The 18,036-nt window shown below is 36.0% G+C and overlaps 1 protein-coding gene across 1 annotated transcript in view; it reads right to left on the reverse strand.

Annotated features, from left to right (window-relative positions):
- Positions 1-4,754: 4,754 nt before the first annotated feature.
- LMBR1 (limb development membrane protein 1) overlaps positions 4,755-18,036 on the reverse strand; it is a 134,900-nt gene continuing 121,618 nt past the window's right edge. Inside the window, exons 17-19 of the mRNA XM_012654150.1 lie at positions 13,654-13,705; positions 8,718-8,879; positions 4,755-5,140 (exon numbers count right to left, since the gene is read on the reverse strand). Of these exons, the coding sequence (XP_012509604.1) occupies positions 5,055-5,140; positions 8,718-8,879; positions 13,654-13,705 (300 nt within the window). The 3' untranslated portion in view covers positions 4,755-5,054. The remainder of the gene's footprint in view (positions 5,141-8,717; positions 8,880-13,653; positions 13,706-18,036) is intronic.

Here is an 18,036-nt window from a genome sequence, read left to right on the forward strand (position 1 = left end):
TGCTGGAACACTCTGACCCAGCCAACAGGAGTCACTAAGAAACCAAAAGCCTGAAACAGGGAAGAGGTGAGACTGGAACCGTGCCGGCCTGTGTTCACACGCTGTTTGTCCACTCTCTAGCGGTGTGACCTCAGGCGACGCCTCCGGCTGCCCGATCCCGCTCCTTACCTGCAGGGCGGAGGTCTGTTACCTTCTCTTTCACAGGGTGGTCCTGAGGGCTGACCACGTGTGAGGACGGCACCCACCCCCTTCCCCTGTGTCCCTTTTCACCCCCCCACTGTGAAGTCTTTGACGAGATTCCATAGTAAGGACTAAGAAAGACAAGAAAAAGTGGAGCACTCTTCAGACTGAACTGAAACTGGGCCCCCAGGGGCAGCAAGGGGAAACTCCACGCAGCGAGGAGGAGGCAGAGGAGGCCCCCTGCGCATCGGCAGTACTCCGTTCATCATTTAATTCTCCGAGTCTGCCGCGGAGTCCACACAGAAAAACTGGACCACTGCAAGATGCTGCGAAAGAGAAGTTGCAGAGTCAGTATAAACAGCCCGAGCAGCGTCAAACACCCTTGATGCTAAAGGGTCACTGTTTGTCAGTGACCCTTTTTATTCATTTAATAACAAGAGTCGCAAATGCTTTTAGTAACTGATAAAATCTTCCTCCTCGGATCACAGCCTGCATTCGAATCTCCGCGTTCAGACTCCAGACACTCTCCCGCGTCGGTCTGTGCGCGGCAGTTACCCCCAACAGCAGGTGCCGCCCTGCTTTCCAGGACCCATACTCGCGAACTGGGCCTCTTCAGTGCCTTTAGAAGAGCTTAACACCAAAGCCCTGCCTGAGAGTACCTGGGTTTTGTCTGAACTTCCCATTTGATTATGTTAATAGCTAACCTTGAAGAAACTTTTTCCTAATTGAATGACATAGAATTGGAAAATTAAATAACTTCTCTTGAAAGGTTAGCTGTTCAATGCCTAATACTCCTTCAAGACTTACCAATCCATCACTTGGTTTTGAAATTTTATAATCCATATTTGTGAGTTTTAGCAATTTCTACTGATTTTAATTACACTTCCTGAAGTACAAGTAATTTGTATACACTATAATTTTGCTTTCAGTGGGAGCAATAAAAGTCAATAAACCCCCCCCAAAAGGCCTCTGTATTTGTTCTTCTTTCAAACCAAATTCCAAAGTTAAATGTTTTTCAAACTGAAGCTTGTCATCTATTAGGAGGTTGGAAAATAACTTAGTGGCCTATGTCTAGTATTTTAAAAAATAACAATAAAAAAATAGAAAATGTCAGCATGCATCACACATAGGAAAAGCAGGTACAGTACTGTCTTGTTGAATTTTTCCTTATATAAGAGTGTGTGTGTGAGTGTGTACTGAGTTATAAAATAAAATGTTTATCTTACTGTGGTCAAAAAGTTTGAAAGCCACTGGTGTATAGGTTTCTGTCAGTGAATTAACCAGATGCTAACAGCATTTACTCTCCCAAGAACTCTGGACTAAGCTGCCCAGACCACAAGCAGGCGCTGCTCAGTCTTTCTATAGAAGAAATCAGAGAAATCAAACTAATCTAAATAACTCAAATAATTAAATTAGATAAAATACATGCTTCCAATTATTGATGCTACATTTTGAGTTGCAAGAAACTGATCTACTAATAACTCTACAACAAAGAGAAAGAAAATACCCACTTCTTCCTTAATTCAACATTTCACCAGAATAATTATTGTCCTTTATAAAATTGACATGGAAGTAACCTATAAATACCATTAAGTTTTAGCCAGGAGCATAATTTAAAACAGAAAAAACAAAAACAAAAAAGACCCCACATATAAGTGCTTATAAACCAAATATGAAATCACTTTTCATAAAACTTTAATATCTAAGTCATTTTAAAAGTCACACTAAAAGTATCTCATAGAAACAAATGAGACCAACAGACAATATGTAAACAAAACAATCTGTAAACAAAAATAATTTACCAGTGTGTCCAAACGTTATTTTTAAAAGTAGCATTATACCAGTTTTCTAAAGTTTAAAATGTCAGTTACGCATTTATGTTCACATTTAAGAGAAAAACATAGTAATTCTGCCTTTATGCATTAAGTACTGTGCTAACAAGGCAAGCACATAAGGGCTTACAAATAATGGAAACCTGTGTCGCTGGCAGATTAAGTCATTCCTGAAGCTGCAGGGACAGCCTAACGGGCACCAGCAAAGTGAGGCAGAGTCTGTGCTGCTGAGAGCAGGTGCACGGACACCTGTAATGCGTCTGAGCGGCAAAACAGCGCGGAAGGCGTCATCAGCTACTAACCAGCACCTCAGTGTAGCGATTTCAGGAGCTAACATTAGCATATGTGTGTTCAATTTTCATGTAACATCTCATATTTAGAGGTCTATTTTTACACAGAATGTACATAAAGCTATGTAAATAGTAAATCTAAGAAACATCTTGGAAAATCAGTAAAAATCAATACAAATGTCATAATCTGAAAAATTTCGAATTATGAAATAATTAAATATTGTAGGACCAATTAACAACAATCTGCTAAGTGTCCTCAAGAAACTCTGTAACTACAGTGCTTAATGCCCTTTGAAAACAGACTCAAGGTGAGAGAGAATAAAAGGACTGCTTGATTTAAGGCAGTCGCTGGCGCACCGCCATCCATTAGAAATGCAACGGCAGCTCCAGAATCAACCTGTGAGCATGTGGAGCTGTCTTCCGGGGTCTGTCTGCCTTTCAGTAGCACACAACAGCTGCAGTAAAATGAAGACCCCCTCAGAGTGGCTGTCCTGACCAGTACTCACAGAGTGTTTGGCCTCAGTATTTTACCACCCATTTCTGTGATCTGTGTCCACAAGGCAGCCTCCAGCACACGTCAAGTAGAAGCGCCCGCGTGTGGAGTGAATCTCTCACTCAGGAGGAAGACTCCTGTGCATGTGATCAGGAGTAGAACCTCCGGGTGATCATGCAGCAGACCGAGTACGGAACAATCTGCATGTGTTACGAAGGCACCCGAGGCCCGGCGTTGGCAACTGTCCTTCCACAGGATGCTCATCTTCTGTTTCAACAGCAACGAAGAACCATCCAGTAAAGGTTTTAAAACTTTATAATTCACTTTACTAAGCTTACTGATCCAAACCCAGCTCAAGTCCTCAGACAGAAAGAAACTTTCAAATGAACAAAAAGTTGAGAGACACTGGAAAGTTTAATATTTTGCTAAAAAATTTTCAGATGTTTTACAAATACCTAGAAACTCTTTCTTTGGATGTGCCCTGAAAATGGTGTAAGTTAAAAGCGATATTAATATACTTTCTTTCTGTTCTCCCTGGACTTGGTCTGCTGAAAGTACAGATTCCAAGCTTCACAAAAAATAAAAGCCTGCAATTGATGCTTACATAAGTATAATTAATAGTGAAATTATTAACAGAAAGCAGCTGACTTATATTAATTTTCTAGATATGGAGATCTTATGCTTAGAAATTCACTGAATACTGTTCACTGAGTGTTGGACAGAATCACAAAATGAATGTTCTTTTAAAACCAAGCTGCATCTTTTAAAGATGTAAAGCTAAGAAGGAAATGCAGAGGTATAAATAAAGGCAAAGTATACTCAGTGAAATTTATAAATATATAGGTCAAATTTTCTTATTATTTTGGTTCTAAGTGAAAATTTTTGATGTCAAATAGTCTGTTTTTCATAAATTTCTCCAAAAAAACTTTAAATTCAACAATTTGAGAAAGAATGTTGTTTACTTTTGTCTGAACACAGACAATCTATTACCATACACATAGTGCATGTTGAACATATACATTTATGCATATGAATTATGTGCAAATGGGCCCATCTTATACCTTTGCATGCACAATTTTCAGTATTCTACCCTAGTGGATGGTAACACAGAGTGTATGTTCATAGTTTTTATTCAGTGGACTTAAAGCCAAGAAACCACCCAATAATTATTTACAATTTAATGACTGAATGATTATCAGATCATGTTACACTGCAAAACTATTCTTACATCATGAATGCTGATGCTGTGAGTTTTGAGTGTTAAACTGGTAACTTTTACAAGTCAGAAGTTTGAAATGGCATATACAAAAGTAACCAAAACCTAAAGAATATGAGGAAGGAAGAGTTTTCTACCACTCAGCACTAATATTTTTCATAAGCATCACAGAAGCACAGAGAACTAAGTGATCTTTGAAAAAAATGCTTTAAAAAAACTGAGCATATATATAGCCTATAAGGCAGAATCTAAGTTACAAGTGTACTCAACACTGGCAACTATGTTATGAGAGGTAATATTGAATTATATATACATAAACTGTCCTTAAACTATGATTACATAATACTTCCTACCATAGCTTATCATACTGTACAACAGAAGATATTCCTGTGGTTTTCTACCAAGGCTCAAGGTTTAAAAGAATTTAGTATTTTTCCCTGGGCTCAAAGTCTAATCGATATCATTCTATAACATAAATCAGAAACTATGCTTTTGTATTTTTTTTAAAAAAAATAAAAAATACAATTTGCAACCATTACAGTTCCAATGCACCCACTGCAATAATAACGTCTAGAAGCGGTTTCTACTGCATTTTCTGAAAAACCTTCGCATAGTACCAAGGATGCCTTTCAGGTAGGCTTCTACATTCTGAATAAAATATATAATGGGATTTAAGGGAATCTTTATAAAGTCCTAAAGTTTGCCTTTTCTAACATTTTCATATCAGTTGAAAAGAATTTTCATATGGATGGTTGTATTTACTGATGTGAATGAAAGTGTCTACAAAGAATGTGCTGTTCTATACATCTCTAAGGAATCTGCATTAAACTGGAAACTACAGGATTGATCAGAAAGTTAAATTTTATAAAATAAGATCAGCACTAGCCAAGTTCTTAGTAGATTATGGAAAAAAATTAACACTCATTGGCCTAGGTCCTAAACATGAGCCAAGGTCAGTCTGAAAACACTTCTACGTCTGACAGGAATGTCATGAGTTTGGAGTTCTCAGGTCTCTTGATTGCAGAATGTACCAGCTGTGTGTCTCACAGTGCTTTCTGATGCCCATTTACAGAAGGCTTGGTAGTTTCTGAATCCCTTGAAGTATTTGATAAGTGAAGTTTATGAAGCCCTGCAGAAAAATCAAGAAAACGGTGAGAAATGATGTATTGTTGAGTGGTCGGGCAAAGGGTTGCCATAGCGGAAGAAGAGATTTACAAAGCAGAATGTAAAGCTGTATTGCGGAAGCTGTGATGTGCTGCCCAGAGGCTCTTGAGGAATGAAGGATTTCTTCCTCCCACTGGCAAGCTCCCTCGGGATGGCCTGAGTGGAAGACCGCTGCGCAGCAGAAACTCCCCCTCCCAGGACAGCCTGCCTCCAATGACGGACAGACGTGTGCATGAGTATAAAGGCCTGTTCCCTTTGCCTCAGTTCAGTGGAGCTCTGAAGGGTCATCTGTAGTCACAACATCTCACGGGGCGCTGAGGCTGCTGGTGTAAGTGCACCGAGGTGCGCTTCCTCTATCTGCACAGTCCCTTCCCTTTCCCTCTCCCCGACCCCTCTAACAAACCTCCTTTGGGCAAGCTTATTCCCAGCTATGGTACGCTTCCCAGGGAACCTAACCTGAGACAGACATGTTCCCATTTTTGTTTTAAAACACACAGATATGTATGCACATGCAGGAAAATGTAGGAAAAGACACACCAAAATATTAACATGTAATTAAAAAGAAAAAATGAAAAAATTACCAAAACAAAGAGAAAAGAAAAAATGACAAAAGAACAAATTGATCACAATAATATTTCACTATTCAAAGGTATTTCGAGGTATCTTTTAAAGTCACATTTCCTGCCATATCATATAGCAACTATTTATACAACATACCTGATATATAGAACAATATTGTACCCTCACAGGAAGAAAAGGTAGAAGAAAATTTAAGAGTTCATGTGGTACTAAAGCTTCAAGCATTTAATAAAAATGAAATACAACGACATGTAAGGATACAGTCGTACTGCAGAACGATGGGGATACATTCTGAGAAATTAGTCATTAGGCAAATTAGTCATTAGGAAATTAGTCATTAGGCAATGCAAACATGATAGAGTGGACTTACACAAACCTGGATGCTACAGCCTACCATACCATACCACACTATACCACACGAACCTAGTGTGCCACACTAGGCTGGATGGCACAGCCCACTCCTCCCAGGCTACAGACCTGTACAGCATGCTGCGGTACCAAATACTACAGGCAACTGTAACACGGTGGTAAGTATTTGGGTATCTGAGCATACCTAAACACAGAAAAGGTAATGCCTTGCACTATGATGGTACAGTGGCTATGACACCACTAGGCAACAGGAATTTTTCAGCTCCATTATAATCTTACGGGACCACTGCAGGTCACCACTGACAAAAGATTGTCATGCGGCACATGACTGTACATAAGCAGTACATCTTTAGGAGAGATTGTGAGAAAATAATTTTCATAAGGCTCAGACCTTCCTGACACCTCAAACACTTACTTTGAAAAGATTTTTTCCCCTAAAATTCCAGGTGATAATCTACCTATTAGGCAGTTTCATACCACTCTTAAGCCAACATAGCACTCCAAATTTTAACACTTCTGTCACCTGCATATCTTAGTGACATAAATGGCAAAATTGAGCCTCTCTATGATGTTTGAATGGGAAAGAAAAAAGAAATCAATTCAACACGGAAGATGGTTCTGGTCCCAGGAATGGCCAAACCACTAAGTGACAACAGGAACCTACAGCTGTTGGAGGTGGGAAGTGTGTTAAAACACAGCTTGTCAGGAAGGGACTGAGGGAAGAGAGGATTAATGAGGAATTCACTGACTAAACCAGAATGCAATCACCCTTTTAAGATAGAGGATTTGGTTCACTACTAAAACATAGGTGCGTCCTGATAAATTATAATGTCTCTCTTCTGCAGACAACTCCAGAAACAATCACCCCCATTACCACCATGGCTAAATTTTGAGTGTTTATTAGGTGCCAGACATTCTCTGAGATGGATACTATTATTATCAATGGACATAGTAGCAAAGGGAAAAAAGCATACAAAAAAGAAAAAAAAAAAGAAAAGAGACAGTTACATCTTAGAATCAAATTATAACTCTCAGTGAAATCATACTTAAGATCTCAGATCATTCAAACATTACATATATACTTAATGAGAATGTTTTTCTAGGTAAAAAGTGCTCCCTTAGCACACCCCAAATAATAATAAAAAACATTTGGGGAAAAAAGTAAATCTATTAGAATCTAGTTTTATACAACTCTTGATAATTCCACTGTCATATGGTCAAAGAACTGATACATTTAAGACATTTTACCTCCAGTTAAGTTATATTTTACTATTTAGCAAAATGATATCCAGAATACCTAACTCAAACAATAAACTTACTACAATGCATTTGCAACCATCTCATTTAAGCGGGAATTTATCTGAGATTATGACTAACTAATCTTGCTGATATCACAACAGGCATAAAAATTAAGTTTTGACTCTAGACAGTTGACTGAAAGGACTGTTTGAGTCTCATTTCACCTGGCAGTTTTAAATTTGGCCAGCTTCATGAAATCTAAGCATTCAAATCTGTCAATTATCTGGTGCTCCAGCTGAAATGAGATGTAACTTTTTCCTTTCAGGCCAATATTTCATCAGCTACCTCCCCACAGGGCATATTCAAAGTAAAACACACATGGATAGATGATCTGCAACCTTTTTTCCAACCAAAGGTCACCCTTTCCACCTTAAGGTGGGAAAGCTTGGTGATGGGAGGAGCTTTACTGCTGCTCATATAGTTTGCTACCTGAAAATTGGACCTTAACAAATCAATCAATATGTAGCCTTTTGCAATAACTAAAAGCCACAAGGAATATGGCATATAAGCACTCAAATGGTGTCAACTCAGGTAAATGAGCTAATGTCAGGATTTTCTATATAATTTTCTGCAATAAATCACAAAACTTCCCTAGTGTCATAAAACGATATACCCCAAACCCAAGATAGTTTATACTGTCCTGGTTTCTTAAAGCATAAAACTTGAAATATGTTTAGCACTAATGTGGAGACAAGCATAAAAAATACATTCATAGATTATATTAGTACTCTTTATATAAACCCACCAGTTTTCAATAGTGTTACAATGCATGTGACTCATGGAATACATGATAAAAAATGCCCTCTCTCCTATCAATGCCAAGAATGCTAACATTTTTTATCCTGAATTATTATTTGGCTTACTGAAAGGAATTACAGCCTGATACTTGTAAAATCCAAGCCTCAAAAGAAGCTTTAACTGAATGGAATCATTACCAAAAATAAGCCTTTAACACAGTACCACCCTCACCACCACCAGGACCACCACCAATGGAACAGTAAAGGAGCTAATGTATAGTGTGCCAGGTACTACTCTGAGGCCTACAAAAACTATTGCAGTTAATATTGACAATAATCATAAAAGGAAGAAGATATTGTCACTATTTTACAGATGAGTGAGGAAGCTGAGACTTAATGAAGCGAAAATCATAATCACTTAGTAGTGGATCAAGAATTTGACCTCAAAGGGTTTACACATTTGGAAAACTAAATAGCTTAAGATTTAAAATTAACTCAAATGTCAAAATTATTAATTAGTAGAAAGAAAAACAAAATACCCATGAAATTTAGGATTACCTAGGGCCTTGAAAAGTTCTTCTCGTACGGCAGAGGTGAATTTTCTGACCAGACACAATGTTGTCACAATAGCAAAAAGCAAATTGTAGGATAATACAATATAGAAATTTCCCAGCCAATTAAACCTTCCAAAGTCTCCAAGTAGATCAAATCTAGTGATTCCTGTTAAAAATAAATAAAACAGCCCTTAATAAAATCAGGTAAAATATTTTGCAAAATATTTTACAAAATAAAATACAAATCACATCAAATTTCATGGACTTTCTCATTTCTGTTATGTGAGATGCTCTACTGAATGAATCCTCGTTTACAATATAAAACTGTTATACAGTGGGACAACCTCAGGCCAGCCCTAACCTACTTCCCACACCCGCCACAGTCACTTGTAAGTGATGAGCAATGAGGTCAGAATGAAATGCCCCTTGTCATTCGATGGTATTTGGGCTTACGTTAGAAATGAACCTACTGTGTTGCCATACAGAAAGGATGGGCGAACACATGCTCTGCTGAGATGGGATGGCTATAACCAATAATAGGAAACAAGACCCCTCATGAAAAAGACATCTGAGCAAATCCTCACACCTCCCCCACGGTGAACTGCCCCTCTGGTGAACTGCTCTCCGTCCCCTCTCTCCATTCAGGTCTCTGCTTAAACGTCACCTCCTTGGAGATGAAACCTCTGATTCCTCCACTTAGAACAGCTGGACCCTCCATGGTCCTCTATTCTAATTATGATTCTTCATAGTACACATTACCTGAATTTTTTTTCCTTTTTGGCTTATTTATTGCCTGTTTTCCCCACTAGAACATAAATTCTATAAGAACGGGGACTTTGTTTCACTCCTATAATCCCAATGCCCACAATAATGTCTTACACATACTTAATATTTGTTACATAAGTGAATAAATAAATAGGATAATTTCCTTCCATTAAAAAATGCTAATCTGAGTTTAATGCTATAGGCTTGCAGAGTAAAAGGGCAAAGCTGGAAATGCAGGGGGATGGTATTATCTATGCATTTAAGTTACTTAAATTCGCCTGTACACATTTTTACATGTCTTACTTAAAAAAAATAGCTAAATAGTCATTCTGTTTAATGAATATGTGTCTCAGGTCCAATACTTATTGGAAAAAATATATGAATGGTAGGATTTTCTGGCACTGAGAGATAAGTAAGGCACGTCTTTCAGTGGTCAGTCAGGAGACAATGGGATAGTGAACATTCTTCCGAGAAGAAACTGAAGGGCCACTTGAGGGCCATATAAAATTTAAACTACAAAGAGTTAGAAGAAATAGTAACAATTGCCTTTAGATCTGTATAAACAAAATTACGTACCTCATTTTATGGGCGATTTAAGGATCTTATGGGGGATTTCAAGAATAACTTTGACTAAACTCAATTTCACATTATCAACTGACTTTTGAACTTAACTGTCATCCCCACTCGAAAGCAATTCCATCATGTACTACAGATGGCCTCTACAAGAACAGCTTATAGAGACAACAGAAAAATCTTCATACAGAAACAGTATAACAAAAACGGGGATTTCTAAAGTAGCTCTTCTGTAGTCACTTCTACCCAGGGCCAGTGTGTTTGAATTTGAAAGGCTACAATATACCAAAATATTTTTAAAAGACAGAAGATTAATGAAAACATACAATAAAATACCTTTGTAAAAAGGTTAAAACCCAGCTACCAGAAGATCACGCAGCATGTGTCATGCATTGCCATGAGGTGATGACAACAATCTGGACTGCGGTTCCTCGGTTAAAATCTTACATAACTTTACTTTGTTAAAAGGAATACATATCTAATTGCGCATCTTATTCTTCAAAGAAGATACCATTTAATTTAGCCTAGAAAGTTATCTGTAAACAAGATATAGTCCCACCAAAACAAGCTTAAGTGGTTTCAGCCCAGAGATCCCAGATAAGCAGTTAATTTGATCTTTGGGGCCAAAGACTCCTTTGAGAATCCGGTGAGAGCTATGGATCTTCTCACAAGAAACACATTCGTATGTAAACACACAATTTTGCATACCATGAAGCTCATTTACGGAGGAACTCATAGATCCCAGAATAAAAATCTTTGCCCAGCTGCTACATAAGAGTCTTACCTGCTCCCACAAATTTTTTGTTCATATACTACCATTAGTAAAAACAAAATTTGAGCATGTGCGTCCAATATACATGTATTTATTTATAAACTATATATGTACTGTCTACTGATATATACATTATTCAAAGACAAAACAAAGATGTTAAAGATTATAACAATAAATATAAATACAAGTTCTAATATTTTCTTCACATAGTCTGATGATTTTGTGAATCCATGGGGGTGCACAAATTTCACTCTGAAAACCACTGGTATGTGGCATGTGGTGATTCAACCAGCCCTGAACATGGCCTACATCCTATGTTGTGACAGCGCTACTACACAGTGAGAGTGAGGGCAGGAGGCCAAATGCACTGTCACAGTAGGAATGGAAGGTGTATTACCAACAATGGGAAAGTGCTTTCACTAGACCTTCTTAGTGGACTCACTTGGTGTCTTGAGAGTCAGGGTCAAGACCAAATACAGAACACCCAGACATCAGACAAAGAACAGCCTCTATCATTACATGTTTTGGTCCCCAGGACATTTCAGGTTGACTTCATAAACTGCAATCCAGGATCCTGTTGCTATAGTGCACTGAAGAACTAGACAAAATATTAGCTCATAGGGACTAGTACTAAAGACACTGCTGTTTCAAATTTAATTTAGTATTTGTAAAAATCTAACTGATACTGACTGACTAAAGGATTACTCTTGCCAACACACAGTTCTTCAATTCTGAAAATATTCTATAAAGACTGGACAGCAAGAAACTTTAAACAATCACTTCTCTAAAATTCTGACAGGTTTTTGTCATGACAGTAATTAAATTATGTATTGTATTTTTAAAGTTTTAAGTACCAACACTTAAGAAAAAGTAACAATGCTTAAAGCTTTAATTTAGCAACACCTATTCTATAAATGTATGATATTTCAAAACCTATATTTCTGTACAAAGGTAAAGGGTATTAAGAAAGCAAGTTTTAAAATACTACCAACTATAAGAAAGATTCAATTATAAAATGTTGTTATTGAACTCCCTTAGTCAAATATCTATTAATAAATGCTTATGCCCATTTGGAAAGTCATTTTGTTAAAAGATAAGTAAAACATACACCAGGTAAGAAGGGTAGTGAGGTAAGCTCAGCTAAGCATAAGGCCACACTGTCTTTGGATCATCTGTCAATAATAAAACATTCTTCATAACAAATATCAACTCCCTCCACTAGGATTCAATTGAAAACATTTTGTACATAATTTCTTGAATAACAACCTTTTTCTATTTGTACCTATAAAAGAACTAACATACAGAATAAAATCACATTTTAAGAAAGAGCTGGTTTCTTCATCCACAATATAAGTCAATAGAATTTATGTTCTTTAGCCCACCTGAGTCAACTTCCAGCATATTTGTGTTCCTAAAGCAGTAAGGAGTAGTTAAGAGAGAGTTTATAAAGCTTGACACATAAAGGGATTATTAAAGTGACTTTATCAATAAATTATATATGTTGGCATAAGACACAAAACAGCAAGAGAAGAGTGACTCATCTCATACAAATGAACACTTATAAGACTACCAGTGGATTTCTCAGCAAAAACTTTCAAGACCAGGATAAAGTGAGATGATGTATTCAAAGTACTAAAAGACAAAAAAAACTGATAATGAAGATACAGCAAGAGATAAAGAGAGGAACAAAAGAACCTCAAAACATAGGGAAAACAACAAAATGGAAATGGTAAGTCCTTACCTATTAAAAATTTCTTTAAATGTAAATGAATTAAACTCCTAATCAAAAGACATAGAGGAGCTGAATAGATTAAAAAAAAAGATCCCGCAATATGCAATCTAAGAGACTCATTTTATATATAAAAACATACATAGGTTGAAAGAAAAGGATGGAAAAAGATATTTTATGTAAATGGTAACCAACAGAGAACAGGGTTAGCAACAGTTATATTAGACAAAACAGACAATAAAAAATGTCACGCGAGACAAAGAGGGTCATTACATAACGATTAAAAAGTTCAAATCAACAGGAAGACATAGCAATTATAAATATATTTATACACCCAACATCAAAGGATTTAAATATGTAAGACAAATATTAACCGATCTTAAGGGAGAAATTGACAGCAATATAGTAACATTAAGAGATATCAATACCCACTGTGAGAAATGGATAGAATATCCAGATAGAAAATCAATACGGAAACTATTGACTTGAACACTGTAGAACAAATGGACCTAACAGATACATACAGAACTTTCCACACAACAGCAGCTGAAAAAACATTCTTCTCAAGTGTACACAGAACATTCTGCAGAACAGATCACAGGCTGAGGCAGGAGGAGCCCTTGAGCCCAGGAGTTTGAGGCAGCAGTGAGCTACGATGACGCCACTGCACTGCAGCCCAGGCAACAGAGTGAGAACGTGCCTCAAAAAATAAAAATAAAAAAACACAAAGGCTGGTAGGGAAGAAATGGAAGTAGACTGCTATAAGGTTCTCATACTAAGTGATATAATATCCCTTCAAGGTAGACTGTGATAAACTATACTACGAACCTTACCATACTATAAAGTCCAACTATTCAGATAACACAGTAAAGAGTTACAGCAAAACACCTGCTTAGAATCTACTTCATGAACACTCTTCTCACAGTAGAATATTAAAATAAAATCATATACTCAGTTCTCTGCTTTTGATGTTATACAAGTCTGACTCTTTCCCCTTTTTTAAAAGGACAATAGGAAGGAAGAGGTAGATGTGAGATGTATCAACAAGATGATACTGGGTACTGCTGTTAGGTGTTGGTGCTAGAAGGCAAAGGCATCTACCGTAACTCTCCAGTTTCTGGTTTGGCCTGTTGGGTAGAAAGTGTCCCAAAGACTGAAAAGAGAAACAAGAGAGAGAGAGAGAGAGAGAGAGAGAGAGAGAGAGAAATCACCAGTGTGAGATGGCAGTAGGACACCCATTCATAGCACAGAGCTTGGATTTGGGGGCAAGTGAATGGGTGGAAGTTGAGAAGCAGTAAAAGAGACCGCTAAGGAATGGCCAGAGAAGGAGGAGAAAAAAAGAGGGAACAGTGACCAGAAACGAAAAAAGAAGAGATTTTTTTTTTGGTGGGGGGATTACAAACAGTAAATGCCACAGAGCAATGAAGACAAAAACAGAGTCCATAGGATTAGGCAGCCAGGAGGGTCATTGATGACCTGTACAGAAAGAGATAATTAAGAGTTTTGGTATGAAATTCATTTTGGATGACTGAGTTCTGATAGAGGAAATGATTTCAAAACCTTTTCTTCTTTTAACTCTCACTGGGCGGCACACCAAGTTAAGAGTTGTCAGAAGGAACAAGAATGCTAACAAAAGAATTAGAAAAAAAGTAATACTCAGATGAGAGTTTAAAAATTTACTGGAGTATACACACACACAAATACACACACACATGTGCACGGAAAAAGATTTCAAAAGCTATAAACCAAAGAAGTTTCTGGAAACTTGGAAGAAGGGACTGGGATTAAAAATGGTGGTCACAAGCAACTTTAGCCTGATCTCTAATTTTAACATTCTTTTTAAGGACAATTTATTCATGTGCTTACTTATATAATTAAACATTAATTTAAAAACAATCCTACAAATGAGATAATCTGTTCATCTGTCTCAGGTAGTGCATGTATACTATTATATTAAAAATCCTCAGCTAGGTTAGGGGTCTTTACTCTTCTTAGTAAAAACAGACCTTTAGTATCACTGTCTAATTTTAATTGTACCATTTTAACTATAACATTTTAAAAATTACTTCTTAAGGTTCCTTCCAGCTAAATGATCCTAACTGGAATTATTTTCACATGAAAAATATATCTGTTATATATCATGGCTGAGTTTAGACATGTGTAAGCAACATGACATTTTCTGAGATAGGATCACATGCCCTGAAACAAGTGCAGCATCAGGAAAACACAGCAAGTACACACTGGGAATGTGAGTTTTTAGAGTGTTATTATTAGTTGCTCTCTTAACTGTTTGGACAGTTTGACACAGAACACTTTTAAGAATTTTTTATTCTTAAAAATCCTAAGTAGATATACAAATTTATTGTTCAGATATAAGAACATTAGTAATCAACCAAAAGTTAATTAGTACCACTCATTTATTATTTTCTGTAATATATCTGAACATAAGTCATACACAATTTTTTGGTGAGAAATTTTCAATATGAGGTTTGAAATTTTATCGATGTCACAATTAGGGGCATATATTATAATTTATACTTCTGTTTCACATTTGTCATTGCTAAGCATCTGTGAACACATCATTTATTTCCATTTCACAATGAAAAGTAGAGAGGGAAAGCCCAGGGTAAAGGTTAATTGTATATTTGTGAAACCTCAAATAAAGACCTCTCCAAAAGAGACCAGTTTTTAAACAAGGTCCCTTCATCAAGGAACAAAAGAAAATAATCTACTTTCTCTCCTGCAAGATGACAGACTGTATGGGACCCAGATGAGAAATACATGAAAATATTGAAAATAAATTCAAATTGATTTCAAAGGACAAGTATTTTTGTTTAATACCGTAAGTATTTAACATACACATACATATATGTATTTTTTAAATGTGCATTTAGGCCTTACAAAACTTGCAAGTTACAGAAAGAACTTCCAGGATGAAAAAATGACTACAAAAATAATTTTAAAATAGAAATTAGTAAAAGTATTTCAAAGATTGTTGTTTGCATTTGAGAAAAATTTTGCGTTTTGGTTAAAGGCAATTTCAAATTAAGAATAACACAAAAAATGTCAGCCTCTCAGTTGTTTCTTCACTAAGCATAATAAAGAGCATATCAGCAATCATACAAAATCTATTTTTACAAAATTCATTGAAACATTTAAAATATTTTATGACAAAACAGTTTGGGCATCTATAGATAGTTTGATCCTATTCTATTTTCCTTTTGTTTACAAATACTTCCTCTAATCACTTTGAGAGTCTATTAAACTACCCAGTAAATTGTTTACTAAAAATATGGACAACAAACTCCTACAAAATTTTGGATTCTTTAAAACTGAAGTCTAAACAGGCAGCAAAAACAATGTTCTGAAAATTGTATGCCCTGGCATGGCACTACTTTTAAAGGGCTTTAAAGGGTTCTAATAAAAAATTTTAAGTACAGATTCTTAGTGTTTCCTATGGACAATAAAACTATCATCTATATTAAGTACATTTGACTAAAAATACATGGTCAGAATTTTCCTCACGACTTAATTCTCTGTAGCAAGAGATAAGCTTATAAAATTTACACGGTAGTGATTTCCCATTTAGTATGATATTTTCCATATTCCAATCTAACAAGCTATTTAAAAGGAATTCTTTAATAAATGTCATACCATACAATGCACTTCAACCTAAAGCCTGGGATACATCAACAATAGGAGTTGGCAAATTTTAAAAACGAAAAGAAACCCATAGAACACTTTCATTTTTGAAGCAAAATATCACCAAATTATTTTATACTAGATTCAATGTTTTTTCAATTTACAATTAAAATCATACTCTCCACTAAAAAGCTGCTGAAATAAGAGAAAAATCGCACATCTGCAGGTAAATTACGATTTTCTTGGGCCTGCATTTCTCATTTCACTGCAGGTGACGGGACGCTGCCGGGGATCTCACAGGAGCAAATGAGACCGCACCAAGGTCAGGATTTCATTGCAAGAGGCAATGAGAAAGAGTGAAAAATGTCACAGCTTGGAATTCGGTTGTTAAATACAACCTCTATTCTAGTCTTATAAGCTTTTCAGCTAGTAAATCGAAATCCTGTTATACACTAACATAATATTCATGACAATTCTCTATATTTTATCTTCTTAAAATCAAAGACTCAATTCTAAAGGGTTAATAGAGGAATTACAAAGTAACTCTCTAGTTTGCATTTCCCATAATACTAAAATAAAGCTTTTTCTTTTAGTCTAGAAATTTGCTTTTTTAATACTGTGAAAAGCCTCTATGAATCTGTTTAACGTATTTATTTCTTTTCATCCATTCAATGTCACTGGGCATAACATGTAATGCAGTGCGTGTTGATGTTTTGCAAAGCACCACATGACTCACTGTACCCTAATGCACTCCATTAATCCTGTTTGGACAGCTGGGACCAGGAATTTGTTAGCTGCATTTTAATTGTTCCATCTTTCTTTTTTTTCTTTTTATTTATCTCTATGGCAAACTACTCTGGAATTTAATTTGTAGGTCTTCAGAAAGTAAATTTTACCATTAATTTGTTTTCTTCGTATTAAAACTATACTCAGCATGTAATTTTCTTCTATAAAATCAGTATATATTAACAGTTATCAATTAATCTTAAATAACAGACACAGTAAATGAGTTTCATAAATGTTAAAATGGTAGGGTGGCTATAATATCACAGAAATTATTTGATGGACAATCATAATACAAATGATAACATTTAGCTTCAAATCATATTACTAAAGTGCGTATTTTTGGCATTTTTAAGATTCACACATGATAAGCAGATGTCAGAACAATAACAAGTCCTATAAAGCAAACACAAAAGAAATAAGACTATTAAATAAATAAGTTTTGTATTAGCCTGTGGAACAGTAGTCCCTTTTACATTTGCACTTTAATTTCACTTTCTATTAAAACATGAAATTCTTTGTAGGAATTATGAAGATAACTACAAAGTGCATATTTTCTTGGCACAGCACCTGCATCCCTGATGTCTATGCATCTTGAATAAATAATGGAAACCATATGAGAGCTAAAACGAAAGCAACTCAAAGTTACTAGCAATCTGTTACAAGCAAGCAGCTAAAGCTTAATAATTGAATTTTTCTAATCATTTGTGGACCCTCGAATCAAAACCTAAGTCTAGAGAATCCGACAGAACTGAGTAATGGAAATTTTTGTCTGAAATAATATTTAGCCAAGAAATGAGAATACAGTCTAATAGCATTTTATAAAAGGCTGAAGGCCAAACGAAGACTTTGTCGACTATTTCAGTGATTAAGTGGAAACCTGTCTTACTATTAAAAGATGATCAAAGTTCTCTGTAAACTGAAAATTTAAGCAAACAGCATGAATGAATGACAGGCAAGGAGAAGCTAAAGGACTAAAGCGCGTCCTTTGAGTCAGCGTGCTCTCAGAGATCGCACAGCTTTCAACGACTTGGTGGACACAAAGCAGCTTAAAACAAG

This window comes from Propithecus coquereli, unplaced genomic scaffold (genome assembly GCF_000956105.1).
Source record: "Propithecus coquereli isolate 6110/MARCELLA unplaced genomic scaffold, Pcoq_1.0 Scaffold439, whole genome shotgun sequence".
In the NCBI taxonomy this organism is placed as follows: Eukaryota; Metazoa; Chordata; class Mammalia; order Primates; family Indriidae; genus Propithecus; species Propithecus coquereli.